The sequence below is a fragment of the Panthera uncia genome, chromosome D4 (genome assembly GCF_023721935.1).
Source record: "Panthera uncia isolate 11264 chromosome D4, Puncia_PCG_1.0, whole genome shotgun sequence".
NCBI classification, from domain to species: domain Eukaryota; kingdom Metazoa; phylum Chordata; class Mammalia; order Carnivora; family Felidae; genus Panthera; species Panthera uncia.
The window spans coordinates 91,136,379-91,155,110 of NC_064807.1; the positions used below are offsets into that span (position 1 = coordinate 91,136,379).

The 18,732-nt window shown below is 64.3% G+C and overlaps 4 protein-coding genes and 1 non-coding gene across 8 annotated transcripts in view; 4 read left to right on the top strand and 1 right to left on the bottom strand.

The window, feature by feature from the left end:
• The first annotated feature begins 1,103 nt into the window (after positions 1-1,103).
• Positions 1,104-1,996, top strand: RNF224 (ring finger protein 224). The gene has a single exon (XM_049632403.1). The coding sequence runs from the start codon at positions 1,104-1,106 to the stop codon at positions 1,566-1,568; it is 465 nt and encodes a 154-aa protein (XP_049488360.1). The 3' UTR covers positions 1,569-1,996.
• Positions 1,997-4,061: 2,065 nt separating this feature from the next.
• On the top strand, positions 4,062-8,826 carry SLC34A3 (solute carrier family 34 member 3). Its single transcript, XM_049632413.1, has 12 exons — positions 4,062-4,182; positions 4,460-4,549; positions 5,027-5,155; positions 5,246-5,389; positions 5,465-5,576; positions 5,646-5,841; positions 6,039-6,128; positions 6,225-6,312; positions 6,413-6,580; positions 6,663-6,779; positions 6,933-7,057; positions 8,299-8,826. The coding sequence occupies exons 1-12, from the start codon at positions 4,098-4,100 to the stop codon at positions 8,761-8,763; spliced, it is 1,809 nt and encodes a 602-aa protein (XP_049488370.1). The 5' UTR covers positions 4,062-4,097; the 3' UTR covers positions 8,764-8,826.
• Positions 8,827-12,875: 4,049 nt separating this feature from the next.
• TUBB4B (tubulin beta 4B class IVb) lies at positions 12,876-15,343 on the top strand. The gene is made up of 4 exons (XM_049632322.1): positions 12,876-13,021; positions 13,300-13,408; positions 13,509-13,619; positions 14,129-15,343. The coding sequence occupies exons 1-4, from the start codon at positions 12,965-12,967 to the stop codon at positions 15,187-15,189; spliced, it is 1,338 nt and encodes a 445-aa protein (XP_049488279.1). The 5' UTR covers positions 12,876-12,964; the 3' UTR covers positions 15,190-15,343.
• FAM166A (family with sequence similarity 166 member A) overlaps positions 15,214-18,732 on the bottom strand; it is a 6,403-nt gene continuing 2,884 nt past the window's right edge. For 2 of the 4 annotated variants that reach the window (XM_049632373.1, XM_049632363.1), the window contains exons 3-8: positions 17,238-17,452; positions 16,891-17,156; positions 16,677-16,803; positions 16,245-16,339; positions 15,766-15,883; positions 15,214-15,424 (exon numbers count right to left, since the gene is read on the bottom strand). In XM_049632373.1, the coding sequence (XP_049488330.1) occupies positions 15,336-15,424; positions 15,766-15,883; positions 16,245-16,339; positions 16,677-16,803; positions 16,891-17,156; positions 17,238-17,452 (910 nt within the window). In that variant the 3' untranslated portion in view covers positions 15,214-15,335. Of the gene's footprint in view, positions 15,425-15,765; positions 15,884-15,908; positions 16,019-16,244; positions 16,340-16,676; positions 16,804-16,890; positions 17,157-17,237; positions 17,453-18,732 lie in introns of those variants that run through there. The other 2 variants (XM_049632390.1, XM_049632381.1) reach the window with 2 other exon arrangements.
• Positions 18,319-18,403, top strand: TRNAR-UCG (transfer RNA arginine (anticodon UCG)). The gene has a single exon. It is a non-coding gene; the product is annotated as a tRNA-Arg (tRNA).

Consider the following 18,732-nt stretch of genomic DNA (forward strand, 5'->3'; position numbering starts at 1 on the left):
TGTTCTGCTGTGCCCACAGTCATGGCCAGTGGGCTGGCCTGGGGGCTATGGCCAGGCAGATGCTGGGGGGGGCGGGGTGTAGCCTCTAATGGGGTCGACCAGGGCTAGCCACAGTGCCCTGCACCTCAGGGAGGTTCTGGGTGGTCCCTGTGTGTGTGTGTGTGGGGGGGGTCTCCACAACTGTGCTTGAGCACCCCCTTGGGACCTTGCGGGGCTGGCCACTGCCGTATGATGGGGACGGAGGGGACAGACCAGGTGGGAGGAAGGTGCTGGGACAAATCAACTTGGACACACACACTATGATTGAGCTTTGGGGGAGCAGGACCCCTCAGGGCTCGGAGCCCGTGAGGGTTGTAGCAGGTTACCTCGAAGAGGCGGTGTTCGAGCTGGGAGCTGAAGGATGGAGACACGCAGGTCAAGGCCGGAGAGCTTTCCTGGTGTGAGGTGGGGGGAGCATTAAGAGGAGGGTGGGAGAGGGTCTGGGCGGCCGGGGTGGGGACAAGGACCATGGTGAGCTGTGAAGCCGGGCCTGGGTGGGGGCCTAGTGGAGCTGGGTCCAGGCATGGAGGGGTGTGTGTGGGGGGGGGGGTGAGGGCAGACTGGGGGGGCACCTTATCTCCTGCTGAGTTGGTGGTGCCTAGTGGATCCAGTTGCAAGCGCTTTGTGGCTGAAAGGAGAGCCCACTGCCTGCCTCCCTGCTGCCTCGCCTGTGCTCGGCCAGTAATGCGAGCCCCAGTGAGGGAGCCGCAGGGCGGCCTGGGTCCCCCCCTCAAGCCCCGGACATCCTCTGGACAGAGCTGCCCATGAGAGCGGATGCAGGTAAGAGAGGCCTGGGGCTCAGGCAGGCTGGGGTGTGGGGCGGTGTGGAGCTGGGCAGGAGGGCCCAAACAGGGGGACAGGATGCTGCCCGGTCGGCAGCCGCAGGAGCCCAGCCTGGGCCCAGGCCCCGGCGTCTGGGGCCCCACTGGCCACCACCCACCCTCTCAGGTCTGCAGAGGCCCAGGCCCCCCCCCCCCCCGCCCCGGGGTCGGGGCCCAAACGGTGCCAGACGACGGCAGAGGCAGGCAGGGTGGGCTGCAGCGCCCCTGCTCGCCTCCCCCAGGATGCTGCAGCCAGAGAGCTCCTGGGTCTCCGAGGAGGGGACTGCCACTGGGTCCCGGCGCGGTGACTGCATCATCTGCTACTCAGCCTACGACCTGGCCGGGCACCTGCCGCGCCGCCTCTACTGCGGCCACACCTTCTGCCAGGCGTGCGTGCGGCGGCTGGACACGGTGGCCCACGAGCAGCGCTGGGTCCCCTGCCCGCAGTGCCGCCAGAGCACACCCACGCCCCGTGGAGGGGTGGCCATGCTGGACCTCGACCTGGCCGCCTTCCTGGCTGTCAGGGCTGAGCGGGAGCCGCCTCGCATGGAGCCCCAGCGTCCCGCGCCCCCCAAAGGCAGCACCGCTGTCACTCAGCAGCCAGCCAGGCTCCGCCCCACCCTGGGCACCCAGCCCCACTTCCCCCAGCCCAGACGCTGCTGCAGCTGCGGCCTCTGCTGGGACACCCTGGACAGTCCCCAGGTCTGAGTTCCAGCGGCTGCCACCGCCCGCCGAGGACCTGCTGTCCACGGCGTGCTTGTCGTGGAACCTCCGACTGCCGCACAACCAGCCCGGAATGGCCTGGGGCCCCACACGGACACCCCCAGACCGCAGCCTAAGTGTGGGGGCTGTGCCCATGGTACCGTGAGGCTCTTTGAGAAGCCGGTTACCTCTTTCCCGTCTTGGCCAGGATTCCAGGGCTTCAAGCCGGCCTGACTGTGTGCGTGGTGAGGGCTGCTGCGCTCAGAGTCTCCTGCAAGCCCAACCCAGGCCTGGACTCAGCTCAGAGGACGCCTCCACGGGTCTCTGGCTAAAAAAGTCCCACAGGTGGGAGCCAGAGCAGAGAGCCACCTCCTTCAGCCCTGTCTTGCAAAGCATCCCTGTGAAGTTCATTTATTCAACAAAGCTCACTGAGCACCCGCTACGTGTTGGGCACTGTTCCGGCAGGGTCCCCTGCAGGCACAAAGTCCCTGCTGTGACAGATGTCCAAGGAGCGGGCCCCGGGGCGCGGCTGGCTTTAGGCCCAGAGAGGCTGGGGGCCTGCCCGAGATTGCACAGCTCAGTAGGACCACTCCCACACTAGGCCTTTTCCTGGCCTTCAGCTTCCGCTTCCGTCTGCCTCATAATGGCCACCACACAGACCCTTCAGAGGGGCCAGAGAAGGTTCTGGAGGCTGTGGACACAGACATTCCCTCAAGTCAGGCTGCAACATCCCCATCCCCATCCCGAAAGGAGCTGTCACACTGTCACACTGCCTCTGGGAGGAACTGCTGGGCCTGCCCCAGGCAGTGGGTGCAGGACAGGGAGGGACAAGAAAATTTGCTGAGAGGACACTCAGAAACCTCCTCCTTCTCTGGGGCAAAGTCCCCCAGGGCACACAGCGATTGGTGGGCAGCAACTATACCAGGGCACCGTGGCCCAAGGGGGAGGGGAAGGAGCATGCCCCAGCAGGGGCAGCAGGAAGGGGACTGACCCCGAGAGGCACCCACAAGCCGCGGCGCCAGTCAGGACTCTCCGGGGGGAGGGAGCAGGATGGGCTGAGTCTTCCGGTCCAGGCGGGGCAGGCAGTGGGCCGGGCAGCACCGCGGCCTGGGGGACGGGCCCTGCCCCCACCCCCAACTTGCAGATGGAGGTGCAGTGCCCTCCACCATTACTGCCCGCCACTGAGGCTGGGCCCGCTGGGAGCACTGCTGGGCCCAGCCCTGCCCTGAACTTGGGTCTGAACTGGAAGACTTCAGGGGCTGGGGCCCTCCCCACCCGGTGGGTGCCAAGCGCCTCCCTCCCGCTCTTCTGATGGGGTAGGGACCACCATAGTAAGGTCTGCAGAGCTCAGGGCAGACTTCTTAAGGGGCCTCCAGGCCAACCAGCCAGAGTGCCAGCATCCTGCCCTTGCCCTGCCCTTCCCCGCCCTACCCAGGGCAGGCGGCACACAGCGTCTGGTCGTGCCACACAGGGGTCTACTTACACTAGTCCTGCACTCAGAGCCTGTGCCCAGCCCTGCAACACCCCTGGCCTGGCTCAGGGCCCATCCAGGGAGGAAGCCCACTCGCAGAGGGCTGGGCTGGGGGCCCAGAGCACCTGCCATAGGGCAGCAGTGCAACGTGGACAAGGCAGGCACCTGGGGCTGTGACAGGTACCCCTCGGGAGCCTCAACTCCTGGGTAAACATTAATGGGGCTCAGTACACAGCAGGTCATGTGTGCGCCCAGCAGATCTTTGACCGGCAGCTGCTCCCGCCCTGTGTTTCCTCCCCGCAGGTGCCCCCTCACTACCCTCACAGGTAGGAGCTTCCAGAACCAGGTGGGGGCCCAGGGACATCGAGACAAGGGCTGGTGACCTCCCGGCCCAGGGCTCAGGCCCCACCCTGAGCCTCCCGAGCTGAGGACAAGAGACAGGAGGGAGGGTGACAGAAAGCTCTCCAGCACCTGGACCCTGGGGCCTGGGAGGGAGATGGGGTAGACGACTAGACGGGGGATCCAGACCCAGAGGGCTGAAGAGAGGAGCCTTGAGGCGAGGTGGGGGCACCCAAGCCCCTTGCCCTGCCCCCATCACTGGGGGTGGGGCCCTTATCAAGCAGAGACGTCACGGTCTGGTATCAAATGCCAAAGTCTAAGCTGGGACCATCTGCAGCGTCCCTGATGACACCTGATAGGAGAGGTCCCTGGGTTCCCAGCTCCTAGCCACTTCCGGCACCCGGCACCCTGTGCCCTGGGCCACCCACCAAGTCTTCTTCCAGCCAGGACCAGCGAGGGAGCCAGGGAGCCAGGGTCCCCTCGACTCTGCCCCCGAAACGGGACTGGGCTCTCCTGACAGCTGCCTGAGGTCACTATAGCCATCCCCCATAGATGGACGAAGCAGGAAGTCGGCAAGGCGGGTGTGGGGGGGGGGGGAGGGAAGACAGATCTCAGGTTAGAGGACCCCAGGACCTGGCGGGGCAGGGGGAGGCTATGTATCTGACCTGCTTTCCCCGCCCCCAGCAGATCCAGGCCTGGGCCTGGTCTATCCCTGCCAGAAATCCATGCCGAATTCCCTCACGGGTGGCCAGGTCCCCCCCCTTACTCTGGACACAGTTGGCCTGGTGGACCGGAGCCTGGGAAATGCAGGTACCAAGAGCCCCAAGGGACCAGGCCTCAGCCTGCCTCTCTGCCTATCCACTTAGCCCCTGACCCATTGCTCTGTGCAAGTGGAGGGGTGGGGGGGGGCCTCCTGCCTATCTCCTGGAGAGCCCATGGGGACTCATGACAATTCCAGTCAGGGCCAGACAAGCTGGAGGCCCCCTTTCCTCTCTCTTACCCCAAGCCCCTATGCCACAGTCCCCTTCACCCCCTCTGGCCCCCCACCTGGGGTGTCCTTGGCCCTACCTCACCTTGGCTCCTGCAGGGACCTCCGGTTCTGCCCCAGTCTTGGAAGAGGGGAAAATGGACCCCTGGGCCCTCCCTCAGCTGAAGGACACTGGCCAGTCCTGGAAAGGTAGGTCTTGAGGTGTTGGGTAACAGGCCAAATGGGGCTCTGACCCCCCAGGGTCTGAGCGTGGAGAGGGTCCTTAGGGAGAGAGCACAGGGAGGAGGTTTGCCTCAGCAGGCCGTATAGAAACCTACTATGCAGACCACCGCCCCAGGGATCCTTGTCCCTCAGATCAGCTGCCTGCCCTGTCTGGAGATGAGAGCCACCCTGACCCAGCCTGCCCCTCCTCCTGCCGGCCAGTAGGCTTCTGGGAGGTCCCAGGAGTAGTCTGCTTGGCCATCCTGCCAAGGAACAGAGAGGGGACCCAGACCCTGCCTTGGGGGACAAGGAGGCAGACCCAGGCCTGCCCTGTGAAGACACAAGGAACGCGGGCCCTGGCCCTGCTCTGGAGGGAGACAGGAGGAAGTGGCCTGGGAGGCATCACGGGCAGGGCAGGGCTGGGCAGGGGCTGGCACCAGGGACAGCCCTGTCCTGTGTTCTTAGAGCTCAGCGTGGCCGGCAGGGTGCTCCGGGTGGCCACTGGCTTCCTCAAGGCCTGTGGACTCCTGGGCAGCCTCTACCTCTTCATCTGCTCCCTGGACATCCTCAGCTCCGCCTTCCAGCTGCTGAGCAGTGAGTGATGGGGGTGAGGTGTGGGGGGTGGGGGGCAGTGTGCGGGCGGCCTGTCGTGCACAGCTTCAGGACGCCGCTCTCTGGACACAGGCAAGGTGACTGGAGACATCTTTAAGGAAAACGTGGTGCTGTCCAACCCTGTGGCTGGACTGGTCATCGGCGTGCTGGTCACAGTTCTCGTCCAGAGCTCCAGCACGTCTTCCTCCATTGTGGTCAGCATGGTGGCCTCCAAATGTGAGTGCACCCCCTCTCCTCCCGGGACGGTGGTGGCTGGGCAGGGTACGGGAGGTTGATGCAGCACCCCCACAGTGCTGACCGTCCAGGCGTGTGTGCCCATCATCATGGGCGTCAACGTGGGCACGTCCATCACCAGCACCCTGGTCTCAATGGCACAGTCAGGGGACCGAGATGAGTTTCGGAGGTGAGTTGGGAGCTCGGGAGGGTCGGGGGCCGCAAGCCAGGCCACCGCTGAGGCCACCGACCATCCCAGGGCCTTTGGCGGCTCAGCTGTTCATGGCATCTTCAACTGGCTCACGGTGCTGATCTTGCTGCCACTGGAGAGCGCCATAGCCCTGCTGGAGAGGCTCAGCGCCCTGACTCTGGGCGCCACCAGCCTGCAGCCTGGGGGGCATGCGCCCGACATCCTCAAGGTGCTAACGCAGCCTCTCACACACCTCATTGTGCAGGTGAGGAAAGTGCTGCCCTGGGGGGGCCCCCCGGGCCCCGGAAGGGGGGGGGGGGGGGGGGGGGGGGGGGGGGAGCCCCAGCCTCCCTCCTGGGCCCTGCACTGGGTGGGGGGAACAGAGGGCAGAACGAGCCGGGCTGTGGGCGTGAGTCCAGGCGAGCGGGTCCAGTACCCGGTCACAACGCCTCTCTCCCCCAGCTGGACACTGATGCGATTGCAAGCAGTGCCACGGGCAACGCCACCAACAGCAGCCTCATTAAGCAATGGTGCGGCACCAGGGAGGTGATGGTGAGGTGCCTCTGACCCCTGATCTCTGACCTGCCGAATTACTCGGTCCCGCCGGCTCTGAGCCGGTCCTGAGCCTGCCCTGCCTCGCCTCCCCAGACCTCGGGGAACAGCAGCGACTGTGGAGCGGCGGCCTCCGGCCCCTGCCCTGAGAGGAACGGAACGGCTGCGGTGGAGCTGCTGCCCTGTGAGGCCCCGCCCCCGCCCCCTCCGGCCCCGCCCCCGCCCCCCCCCCCCCCGCCCCCCCCCCCCCCCCCCGTAGTTCACCAACCCCGCCCTGCCCCCAGGCCACCACCTGTTTGTGGGGACCACGCTCACGGACCTGGCCGTGGGCTTCATCCTGCTGGCCGCCTCCCTGCTCCTGCTCTGCACCTGCCTCGTCCTCATCGTCAAACTGCTTAACTCTGTGCTGCGCGGCCGCATCGCCCAGGCCGTGAGGAAGGTCATCAATGCTGGTGCGGCCCGGAATGGGGGCACGGGGGTGGGGGCGGGGCCGGCGGCCGGGCGGGGGGTGACCCCGTTCCCCCCACCCTGCAGACTTCCCCTTCCCCTTCAGCTGGCTCAGCGGCTACCTGGCCATCCTGGTGGGCGCCGGCCTGACCTTCGTGCTCCAGAGCAGCAGTGTCTTCACGGCGGCCGTTGTGCCGCTCATGGGTGAGTGCAGCGGGCCGGCCCTGGGCCCTGGGCCCTAGGCGCGAGGGCTCAGGCCCGGCGGTGACTCCCCCCCCCCCCCCCCCCCCCCCCCCCGGGGGGGGGGGGGGCCCCCCGGGGGGGGGGCCCCCCCCCCCCCCCCCCCGGTTCCCCCAGGGGTCGGGGTGATCAGCCTGGAGCGGGCATACCCCCTCTTCCTGGGCTCCAACATCGGCACGACCACCACAGCCCTGCTGGCCGCCCTGGCCAGTCCCGCGGACATGCTGCTCAGCGCCCTCCAGGTACCACCCTCGCCCCCCTCCCCGGCCCCCTCGGAACCCAGGCCTGGGGCTTCCCCCTTGGACTCAGCTCCCTCCTGTCCAACCCCGCGGCCAGGCTGGCCACCGCCCACGCTCTCCTGGGACCCATCTCCGGCTGCTGGGTCGGACCCACAGCCCCACCCCCTCAAACCCTAGGGATCCTGTGGACGTCCCTCCGAGCCCCAGCCCCGCTCTTGCTCCCCCGGGCCGCGTCATTTCAAGGATCACGTGGTCTTGGGTGCCTTCTCTTCCTTTCTGGCAGCCCCTGCCCAGCCTCCCTCGAGGAATCCCCGTGCTCCACTCCCAACCCCGTGCTGCTGGCTGTGCTCCTTCAAGGCATCCTGGTCCTGGGGGGCCTTAAGCCCCTCTATTCCACCTCCTCCGGGATGCACCCCCCTCCCCTACCATCTAAACCCGACAACATGCCCTCTTTCTGCCAAATCCCCGCCTCACCTGTGCCAGGTGCTTCAAGTTGTTGTTGCACACGACCGCAATTCTGCCTCCAGGAAGCCTCCCCCAGTCCCCTAGCTCTGTGCCCCACACCCAGTCACATTCAGTCCTGCCGATTCCATCTCTAAGTCACCCCGTCTTTGGCCCACTGCCCTGGCCCGAGTTTCCGTCCACCACTGGCTCTGCCCCAATGCCCAGACAGGCGCTCCTGAAAGCCCAGATAGATCTTCTGCCCACCAGGAGATGAGCCCCAGCCCTCCCCGCCATCCACCTGCATTTTTACCTCTGCTCTGTCCACTCGGATCCTCTCGGTGCAGGGCCCTGGTCCACCCCCTCCAGGAAGCCCTCCAGACTGCACCTTTCACACCGGCTCCTCAAGTCCAGCAGCCCCTGGAGGGGACTGTGTTCCCTGCACGTGTGGCCCTGCACCTCCTCCCCACAGGAGCCAGGCCAGAGCCCAGGGGAGGGCCAGATCCATGTGGTCACTGGTGGCGTAGTCACCACACTGGGATGCTGGACTGGGCTCCCTAAGTGTGTGTGCGGGAGAGGAGGCGAACCCGAGGAGTGCACCCACGCCTGGCCGGAACCTGTCCCCCTGGGTGGCCCTTCCGGGCCAACAAGCGGACCTCTATCGGGCTCTGGATTTAGTACCCTTTAGGTTGGGGGTGGGGAGGAGGAGGAGCAGGCGTCCTGGGTAGCCTAGGGGGACCTGTGTGCCAGGCCCAGGCTCCCAGCCCCCTGCCTGCCCCCGCCCCCCCCCCCCGGCCCTCTAGGTCGCCCTCATCCACTTCTTTTTCAATCTGGCTGGCATCCTGCTGTGGTACGTGGTGCCTGTCCTGCGGCTGCCCATCCCGCTGGCCAAACGCTTCGGGGACGTGACCGCCAAATACCGCTGGGTGGCCATCGCCTATCTGCTGCTCAGCTTCCTGCTGCTGCCGCTGGCCGCCTTCGGGCTCTCCCTGGCAGGGAGCACGGTGCTGGCTGCAGTCGGAGGACCCCTGGTGGGGCCGGTACTCCTCGTCATCCTGGTCAATGTCCTGCAGCGGCACCGGCCAGCCTGGCTGCCACGCCGTCTGCGGTCCTGGGCCTGGCTGCCGCTCTGGCTCCATTCTCTGGAGCCCTGGGACCGCCTGGTGGGCCGCTGCTGCCCCTGCAGGGTCTGCAGCCCCCCTCCGGCCGCCGCCAAGGAGGCCCACTGCTACGAGAACCCTGAGGTCCTGGCCTCCCAGCAGCTGTGAAGGGTGGGCACCCCCACTTCGTGGACTTCTGGGTGCCCTGGGGGATCCTAGTAGCAGGAGACTTCCGAGCCACCTAGCTTGGCTTCCTTCCAAATAAACACGGCTATGACCCAGGTGTGAGTGGTCTTCACTCCCCGCCCTGGGGACGGCCCCTGAGCTGGCTCCCGGGGGACATGGAGGTGGACAAGCGCCAGCTGTCCCCCAGCCGACCCTCGGGACCCGCTGCGAGTCCACGTGGGCGCGGGCACGCAGCTGGCCCCCGAACCCCAGGCCGTAACCATTTCTCTCCTGAGCCTCCGGGGAAAGAAAGGGCCGAGCGGCTGCCACTCTGGAGGTGGAGACATCCCTCAGCAAGAACCTGTGCTCTGAGGAGGCTGGACGTGTCCGGGGCCCTTCCCCATGGGTGCAGGGGGGAGGAGCAGCCTTCTCCCATTCCCCCCTGACCGCAGAGGACGTGGCCTGGGAGCCAGGCGTGGGCAACCTCTCCGAGGGCCAGCCCCACGGGTCCCGCAGACGCACAGGGAGCGAGGAGGGCAGTGTGAGGACCAGGAGGCCCCAGGCTGCCCCTGTCCCTCTCTCTCAGACAGGTGGGGTGCAGGGCAGTGTCCGGGTGAGACACAGGGCTGTCTTGGGCCCAGCAGAGCAGGCACTCGGCACCTCCCAGGAAGCAGGTCCTGCCCCTAGAGCCACCTGCACCTGGAGCCCACGCCTCCCCAAGCCCCTCGGCCGTGAGGTGGGCGAAGTTCAGGTGAGGGGGCGAGGCTGAGCGACGTCCACCCACCTGAGGGTGCACCCCCCCACCCGGGCTCCGGCTTGCCCCTGCCCCTCCCTGCGGCAGGGGCGCGGCCCACCTCCGCCCTGTAAGGCTTGTCTGCCTGCCAGCCAGTAAGCTGACTCCAGGGAGTCAGGGCCTCCCTGCTCCCATCCCAGGGCTTCCTACAGCACCTCTCTCCCCTCCCCACCCCTGCCCAAAACAACGAAAGCTTCTTAGGTAGAATTACATCTGTCGCCCAGAACTCACGCGTCGAGGGGCACATGCCCACCTCCATCAGAAGTGGAGATGACCCTGGGCAGGGGCCTGGGTTGCCCAGTTCTTAGTATGCTGCTGTGGTCATCACCTCCTCCTTGTCCAGGGAATGCTGCCCGCTGGGGGAGGCACCTCTTTCCCGGGCCCTCTGGGTCTGCCTACCGGGACCCAGTGTGGGAAGAGGTCTGAATGGCCACGAAGGGGAGGCCTGAGGAGTCCCGGGTCACTTCTTGCCCTTGGTCCCGCCTTTCCACTCCCCCTCAGAACTCCCAGCCCTCCCCATGTCCTCTCAGCTCTCGGTCCCCTCATTCCCCATGTCCCCTGTCCCCCCCCCCCCAAGATCCCAGGCCTCCTAAGCCTGAAGTTCACTGCCCACTGAGGGAGGTAGCTACTTGTTCTGGGGCTCATGGGATCAAGACCCCCGCAGCAGGCTCATCCATGACAGCTTGGTTCCCTCCGATTTCAGTGACCTCAGGACGCTCCTGGTGGTGGACATCAGCCTCAAGGTTCCTCTGATGAAAGTTCCCAGAGGTGGGGCTGGGCCTGGCTAGTTCCCTGGGGAGACTGGGGGCGGTGGTGGTGGTGGTGGTGGAAGCTTTCTGTCCCCACTGTGGGGACACAGAGAGAGGGGAAGAAAGTACCCCATGCATCCCTCCTTCCGGGGCGGGTGAGGCCGCCCACAAAGGCTGACTGCAGGTCCTTTGAGGCCGTGAAGGACTGTCTGCCTGCTGCCCCTGCCCGGCGGTAACGCACCCTCCCGCTGGGACCATGGCCACCAGTAAACAGAGCCTTCGTTTGTGGATGCCTCCAACAGCTGCAGGCTGGGGCGGGAGGGGCAGGCGCCCAGCACTCCCACGGCCCCTGCCCAGGCTTCCCAGCACGTCTGGCCCTCTCTGCCCTGCATGGCTCCCGGCCACGGACCCCCACGGGGCCCAGGCCCCCGGGGCTGGCCCTGCTGCCCCATTAAGGCCCATCTCTGCACACTGTGGCAGGAACCGCTTTGGCTCAGGGTGGGGATCTGCAGGGCCTCCGCCAGCCAGCCCAGTGCAGCAGCAGCCACCTTGGTTCTTGGGCTCAAGCCTGAGAGCCACAGGGAGACTTGTGCTGTCTTGTTCCCGTGTCCATCTCACGGGGACAATGTGAAGGGCGAGGTGGACAAGCTGGTGTCTCAGAGCTCGGAGGCTCACACCTGGGCAGAAACACAGCCTCTGTTCCATCACCCATATGAAGCGGAGGTGCCACACTGAACTGTGGGCACGGGCCTTTTCCAGAAAATGGGGATGTTAGGCCATACACCCTGGGGGAGGGCGATGAGAAGAGGCTTTGACAGACACCTCAAAGAGCAACCTCCCCAGGGCTTTGTACCACCCGCTGGCTCATGGGGGGGGGGGGGAGACATCTGAGCTTCTCTCTTTCTCACCCGATTTGTGGGTTTATGACTGCCACAGAGCCGGGCCTTGCCGACTGCTGCTTGGGCAGCTGAGTTACTTTGCAGGGCACTGTGAGGAAACCGGGATGCCAGGCAGTGACCCTGTGCACAGCACCTGCTGGGGTGGGGGGGGGGAGGGAGACCCGTGAGCAACAGAAGCTAGGTCCACCTTCCGGGCAGGTATGTGGGGGAGGGGGCTGGTTCCCCAGGCCCCGCTGGGACTGACTGCTGACTCACCCTCCAGGCCAGGACCGCAATCCGGAGGAGCCCAGCTGCAGACCGCTCTCCAGGGGATGAAAATGCTAACCTCTGTGCCAGCACGCTGCTTGTCTCAACAATTTCATCCACAGTTCAGTTTCGAGCGTCGCATTCCATAATATGTTAAGGTCGCACGTATGCCATAGTAACGCGGTATCGCATACCGTACGGTGTTATCCAAAGAAAGTGCGTTCTCCTTACAGAACATAACCAGGTATTGCCCCCCAACACCTCTGGGTCGGGAGACAAAGGAAGTAGGAAGTTCCCTGAGAAAACCAGAATCTAGGGAGGCTCCAGTGGCCACAGCAAGGGAGACAGTTCAAGGCTGACCAAAGGGTGTGATTCAGTTGTTTTAAAATGTTACAAAAACGTACGCAAATGCAGTTTTTAAAACGACTGATTAAAAATGCGACCATATGTAATTTAACTGTTTTTTTCCTTCACAAACTACAGAAAAAGTAAACGCATTTGTCAAGCCCAGGTATGGTGGGGGCGGGGGGGGGAGCGGGGACGGAGCGCCCGGAGATCGGGGGCCCGCCCTCGCCTCCACGCAGCTCTGTGCGCCCCTGGGGCCGAGGCACCAGGCGACCGGCGCGGGGCCAACTCGTCTCCACAACAAGTGCGCGCCGCGGCCAGGCAGGCCCCCGCCCTTCCCTCCCCTCCCCTCCCCAGGCCCCGGGGCCCGAGGCCCCACGTGCTCCCTCACCTGACCGCGACCGGAGCGGGCGTTGGGACCGAGGAGGGCAGCCCGGGACCGCCAGGCCTCGCCCACACGCTCGTCCCGGCGCCGCCCCCGCCCCCGCCCCCGCCCCCTCGTTTCGTTCCCCGGGGTCCTAGGCAGCCGTGCAGGAGAAGGCGCTCGGCTGGCCCGGCCCGCGCGCTCGCCCCCCGGGGCTGCAGTCTCCTGCACGTGTGCGCGCGCGGCCCGCAAGGGCACAGCCCTACGCCGCCGCCCCACCTGCGTTTCCCGGGGCGCGGACCGCGGACCGCGCCCACCCCTCGGCCCGTCCGGCTGGCCCTCCCTGGGGCGATAAGTCCCAGCCCGCGCCCGCAGCCCGCCCCCGGAGCCCGCCCCGCCCGCGCGCGTCCCCGCGGCACTGCGGCGGTTACCAGGACGCTGGCCCTAGGTCGGCGTGCTCTCCGGAGCCAGCCAATGAGAGGACAAATCAATCATTTGAAACACCCAATGGCCAGAGTACTGCAGCGCGAGGGAGGGGTTTTTGATAGGGAGAGCAGAGACCGAGGCTGACCAATGAAGAGCGAACGGCGGTGGGAAGGTGGGTGTTAGGCGGTTGGATTGACGGGAAACACAGCCAGTCAAACCAGGATGTTTGCCAGCCTCGTTCTCGCGGCCCAATACGAGGCTGGCGGAGGCGGGTGCGACGGATATATAAGCGTTGGCGGAGCGTCGGTTGTAGCACTCTGCGCGCCCGTTCTTCGGCTCTTGCGTCCGTCCTTCCGCCCGCGCCGCCGCCGCCGCCGCCGCCATGAGGGAGATCGTGCACCTGCAGGCCGGCCAGTGCGGCAACCAGATCGGCGCTAAGGTGGGTAGTGGGGCGCACGGGCCCCGGCGCGGGTCTCCCGGGCGGGTGGGCGGGCGGCGGAAAAGATGGCGGCAGCGGGCCGGTGGGCGGACGGCGACCCGCATTGCGGCCCGGCACAAGGTCGGGGCCGGGGCGGCGGCGCTGGCCCCCGGGGACGGATCTGGAGGCGGCCGCGGGGTGGCGGGGGAGGGGAGGGCCGCGCCCATCCGGGGCGGGGCCGACTCCGGGCCCCGCCGGCGTGACTCAGCCTCGGCCCGGCCCGCCGGCGTCTCTCGCAGTTCTGGGAGGTGATCAGTGACGAGCATGGCATCGATCCTACCGGCACTTACCACGGCGATAGCGACCTGCAGTTGGAGCGGATCAACGTGTACTACAACGAGGCCACCGGTGAGACACCACGCCCCTTTCCTAACTCTTTCCTGCCTCCCCCGCGGCCCTTCTCTCGCTGACGTTCTCTCGCCCCCCCCCCCCCCCCCCCCCGTCCCAGGTGGCAAGTATGTGCCCCGAGCTGTGCTCGTGGACCTGGAACCGGGCACCATGGATTCCGTGCGCTCGGGACCCTTCGGTCAAATCTTCAGGCCAGACAACTTCGTTTTCGGTGAGCCGCGGTAGGGGCTGGGCGGCTCAAAGGTCAAGGGGTGCCCAAGGTCACCGCCGTCGGTACCGCAGAGCTGAGATCCTGATCCACTCTGCCCCCTGAGCAGACGCTAGCGTCCGTGGACACCTTCCTACTCTCCCTGGAGTCAATCTCCTCGTAAAGCGGCTTTGGGAGGGAGGCCCAGCTGTCCACCCGCAGGGAAGGAGTCAGCAGATGTAATCTTTCTGCTACAAACGTTGAATTGCAGGCAGTGGAAGCTGTGTTTGCAGCTCATCTGTCCTTGAGAATTGGCAGGGGCCGCCTGTGGGAGGGGATGGCTTATTGTTAAGCCATCTTGGCTTGATTCCTAACTTAATTTTTAATCGGGCAGGCTCTTAACCTTCTGGCTTGGGGGTCCATTTCCTCTACCTGCAGGTTGAGTTCACACCATGTTATTTGGGGTTTTTTTGGCACGGGTGACCAGTGGGGACCACATGCCCGGCAAAGAGTGACTGGCTGCCTTCTTACAGGTCAGAGTGGTGCCGGGAATAACTGGGCCAAGGGGCACTACACGGAAGGTGCAGAGCTGGTCGACTCGGTCTTGGATGTCGTGAGGAAGGAGGCCGAGAGCTGTGACTGCCTGCAGGGCTTCCAGCTGACCCACTCCCTGGGCGGGGGCACCGGGTCTGGGATGGGTACCCTCCTCATCAGCAAGATCCGGGAGGAGTACCCCGACAGGATCATGAACACGTTCAGTGTGGTGCCCTCGCCCAAGGTGTCGGACACGGTGGTGGAGCCTTATAACGCCACCCTCTCGGTCCATCAGCTCGTAGAGAACACAGACGAAACCTATTGCATTGATAACGAGGCCCTCTATGACATCTGCTTCAGAACCCTAAAACTGACCACTCCTACCTATGGGGACCTCAACCACCTGGTGTCAGCCACCATGAGCGGGGTCACCACCTGCCTGCGCTTTCCCGGCCAGCTCAATGCTGACCTGCGCAAGCTGGCTGTCAACATGGTCCCCTTCCCCCGCCTGCATTTCTTCATGCCCGGCTTCGCCCCACTGACCAGCCGAGGCAGCCAACAGTACCGGGCCCTGACGGTGCCCGAGCTCACCCAGCAGATGTTCGATGCGAAGAACATGATGGCTGCCTGTGACCCCCGCCACGGCCGCTACCTGACCGTGGCCGCAGTGTTCAGGGGTCGCATGTCCATGAAGGAGGTGGACGAGCAGATGCTGAACGTCCAAAACAAGAACAGCAGCTACTTCGTCGAGTGGATCCCCAACAACGTGAAGACCGCCGTCTGTGACATCCCGCCCCGGGGGCTGAAAATGTCCGCCACCTTCATCGGCAACAGCACGGCCATCCAGGAGCTGTTCAAGCGCATCTCGGAGCAGTTCACGGCCATGTTCCGGCGCAAGGCCTTCCTGCACTGGTACACGGGCGAGGGCATGGACGAGATGGAGTTCACCGAGGCCGAGAGCAACATGAACGACCTGGTGTCCGAGTACCAGCAGTACCAGGACGCCACGGCCGAGGAGGAGGGCGAGTTTGAGGAGGAGGCAGAGGAAGAGGTGGCCTAGAGCTGACACCCGGTAAAGCACGCGGAAGCTGTGTGAACTCTTTATTCGCTCACGGTCTGTTCTCTGATAGCCATGTCTCTGTGTGCACTTGCTCTTTTCCTTGTCTTGACGTCACATGCTGTACAGACGCCACCATTAAAGCATTTTCATAGTGTCTGGTCTCGCCTTTCCAGTTCCTTCTGATAGGCTTTGCGGGTGCTGTTGCCAAACGTCATCGCGTAGTTGTCTTGCATGGCTGCAAGGGGAACACCGCAGCTGAGCCCCAGCCTTGCCCACACCCAGGAAGGGCATTCAGAGGGCTACCCTGGGCACCTGCCTCCTGAAGATGGGCTTGGCCTGTCCACACTGAACCTCTGGAGGACCAGCGTGGTCTGGAAGCAGCCAGCCTCTGGCTTTGAGTAAGGGGCTGAGCCCTTTCCACGCCAGGGGGGATATGAACCCTGGGATCGTACCGCTGGCTCTGTGCCAGTGGTACAGCGTGGGTAGGGGACCCCAGTCACCCAACTCCTTCCTGGAGCAGCCTGGTCACTCTGCCCTTGTTGAGCAGGGGGGGGGGGGGGTCTGTTGTGTACTCACATGGTATAAACCCCATGTAGAAAGGTATCAGGCCCTTGCTGTTATAGATGGTGTTGCTGGGCCAGTGTGTTCTGGGCAGCCTTTCACCCAGGGCACAGATGGGATTTTTGATCAGGAACTGTGGAAACAGGCAGGTGCTGACGTGCTGCCTTCACCAACCAGTAAGTGCGACGGGTAATGGAGGCTGGGCTGGTGATCTGAGAAGTGGCTAATGCTCCCAAGGTCTCTTCTGCCCTGCCTTCTCCCCACATTGCTGGGGAGTAGCGAGCCTAGGTCTGGTCAGAAGCATGAGGGGGAGCAGCCTCTTTGGGCCAGGCAGTCCCCCCTCCCCAGGCCTCTGAGGAAGCCTGCCCTCCACAGTCCCCTCTGGGGAAGCCGGCTGAGCCTTGGCCATGCTCCTGCCTCCCGGGAGGTGCGGACACCACCTTGCGGGCCATGATGGGCATTTGGGAGCAGGCCCAGAGATGACGTCCTCGTACCTGATTCTTGTCAAACTCGTCCATAGCCTGTGTGACACCATCGCAGTAATTCACCCCCATCACCCAGGCAAAGCGAGGGACAAAGCCAGCATAGCCTAGGGGATGGAGTCATCAGGGTCCTGCCCCAGGTCCCCTCCACCTTTCTCTGGGCGTACCCACCTGTCCCCAGGTATGTCAGGGAAGTCTGTTGGGGCTCCTTCCCTAAACGTCAGTTTCCCGTTGGGGCCGGGCGGCAGTGGGTGGGCTGGAGCATCCCACCTTGGGAGAGGCTGGGCTCTAGGAAACCGCTGTCAGGGCAGGAGCATGGGTGGGGGCAGACCCACCGGCAGCCCTCCTCACTTGCTCCCCCTCATCCTGCCTGGGCTCCTTAGAGCCTCGTTGGGGGGTGGGGCGGGGCGGGAGTGTGCTCGCACCCAGGCCCTGGGCATCCACCTGAGATGGCTTTGCGTTGGATCAGGTTGGGGTGGTCCAGCTGGGGCAGCCTGTGAAACCTGCCCACATCCAATGTCTCCTGCTGGTGGGCTGGGGGTGGGTGTTCATCCCTCCTGCAGTGGTATAGCTGGGATGGGAGGGGGGCAAGTCACTGCCTCAGCCCCACCTGCATCTGGCAGGGGTGAGGCTTGATCCCAGCACATCTCCAAGTTACCTGGGCCCGCTCAGGGGCCTCGTGGACAGGGGAGGTGCTCTTCCAGCCCTCCTCACCGTATGCCAGCCGCAGGCCTGGGTGTCCAAAGTCTCTGGAGTCCCCCTTCCTGCTTGGTGGGCACGGAGGGTAAGGGGGGTAGGGCATGAAGCCCGCAGGCCGCAGGACCTGCCTGGATACATTCTCTGCCCCCGACGGCCCCTCCTGGGCATTCACCTCCTGGGGTGGGAACCGGCCCAGGATCTCAAAGTTCTTGTAGGGCTTCAGACCTATATGGATAGGGTGAGTGTGAGTGATGGCACCCAGGAGGGTGGGCCTGGGACAGGCAAGACTGGTGGCGGAGGGCTCACCGGTGTAGTGGGGGATGTAGGGCTCAGTCAGGTCGCGGCAGGGGATCAAAGGTGGCTTGGACTTGCTGAAGTCCTCGATGAACTTGGGCTTGGATATGGGGGACAACACCGAGCAGGGGCTCTTCCTCACGCTGGGGTCTGTGAGCAGCTGCGCTGTGGTGCGCCCGTAGGTGTTCCCCACCTGGTAGCGCAGCTGCGGATAGAAGCCGGCATAGCTGCGGAGGGAGGAGGAGGAGGAGGGCCAGTGGGCAAGGGCAGGGCCCTTGTGACAGGGTGTGGATCGAGCCTGCCGGCCACAGGCAAAGGTACCTGACCTCACAGAATGGGAGTCTCAGTAGCAGCTGCTTTCAGGGGCTCTTGAGGCTTGGATGGGCGGCACAGGCCAAGCACTGACAATAGGTCTGCCCCACCGGTGAGACGCAGTCCTATCACCACCAGACTGCCATCCACTCTCTACCCAGCCACCCACGAACAAGGAGCTTAAAGATGAGGGAATGGGAAGGGGGGGGGGGCGCCTGGGTGGCTCAGTCGGTTAAGCGTCTGACTTCGGTTCGGGTCATGATCTCACGGTTTGTGAGTTCGAGTTTCGCATCGGGCTCTGTGCTGACAGCTCGGAGTCTGGAGCCTGCTTCGGATTCTGTGTCTCCCTCTATCTCTGCCCTTCCCACACTCACACACTCTCTCTCTCTCTCTCTCTCTCTCAAAAATAAATAAAAATAAAAAAAAAAAAAAAAAGATGAAGGAACGGGGGATTCTGCCCCTTTGAAGCATTTACAGGGATGGTGACAGGTCCCAGAACCAGACTGAGGCACAGCCCAGTCTACACAGTGTGGTATCCCGGGAAGGCATCACTGACTTTGGCCCCCCGGGAGGCCAGTAGCCAACTGTATGGAGCCAGGATTTGAAAAGCAGGTGGGAGGGCTGCTGGTAGGAGGTAACGGCTGGGCTGAGTGTCCTTGAGAGATAGGAGTAGTGCAGGCATTGCAGTGCAGGCCCCGAATGGGGGTAGCGGTGGGGCCTGTATGATCACCCAAGGAAGGCAAATTGTTTTCTTTCAAAAAATTGTCAAAGGTGTGGGGGCGCCTGGGTGGCTCAGTCGGTTGAGCGCCCGACTTCGGCTCGGGTCATGATCTCACGGTTTGTGGGTTCGAGCCCCACACCGGGCTCTGTGCTGACAGCTCGGCGCCTGGAGCCTGCTTCCAATTTTGTATCTCCCTCACTCTCTACCCCTCCCCTGCTCATGCTTTGTCTCTCAAAAATAAATAAATGTTTCAAAAGTGTTTTTAAAAACTGTCAAAGTGAATGCAGAATTGCTAGTTTGAGAGATAAGCAGGACTGAGGCAAGAAGGGTAAGAGCCCTCTTCTGTATCACCTGGCCTGATGTTTGCCCAGAACCATTGTGGAAAGTCGGGTCTGACTCCTTTCTGGATTCTTTTCTTTTTTCTTTTCTTTCCTTTCCTTTCCTTTCCTTTCCTTTCCTTTCCTTTCCTTTCCT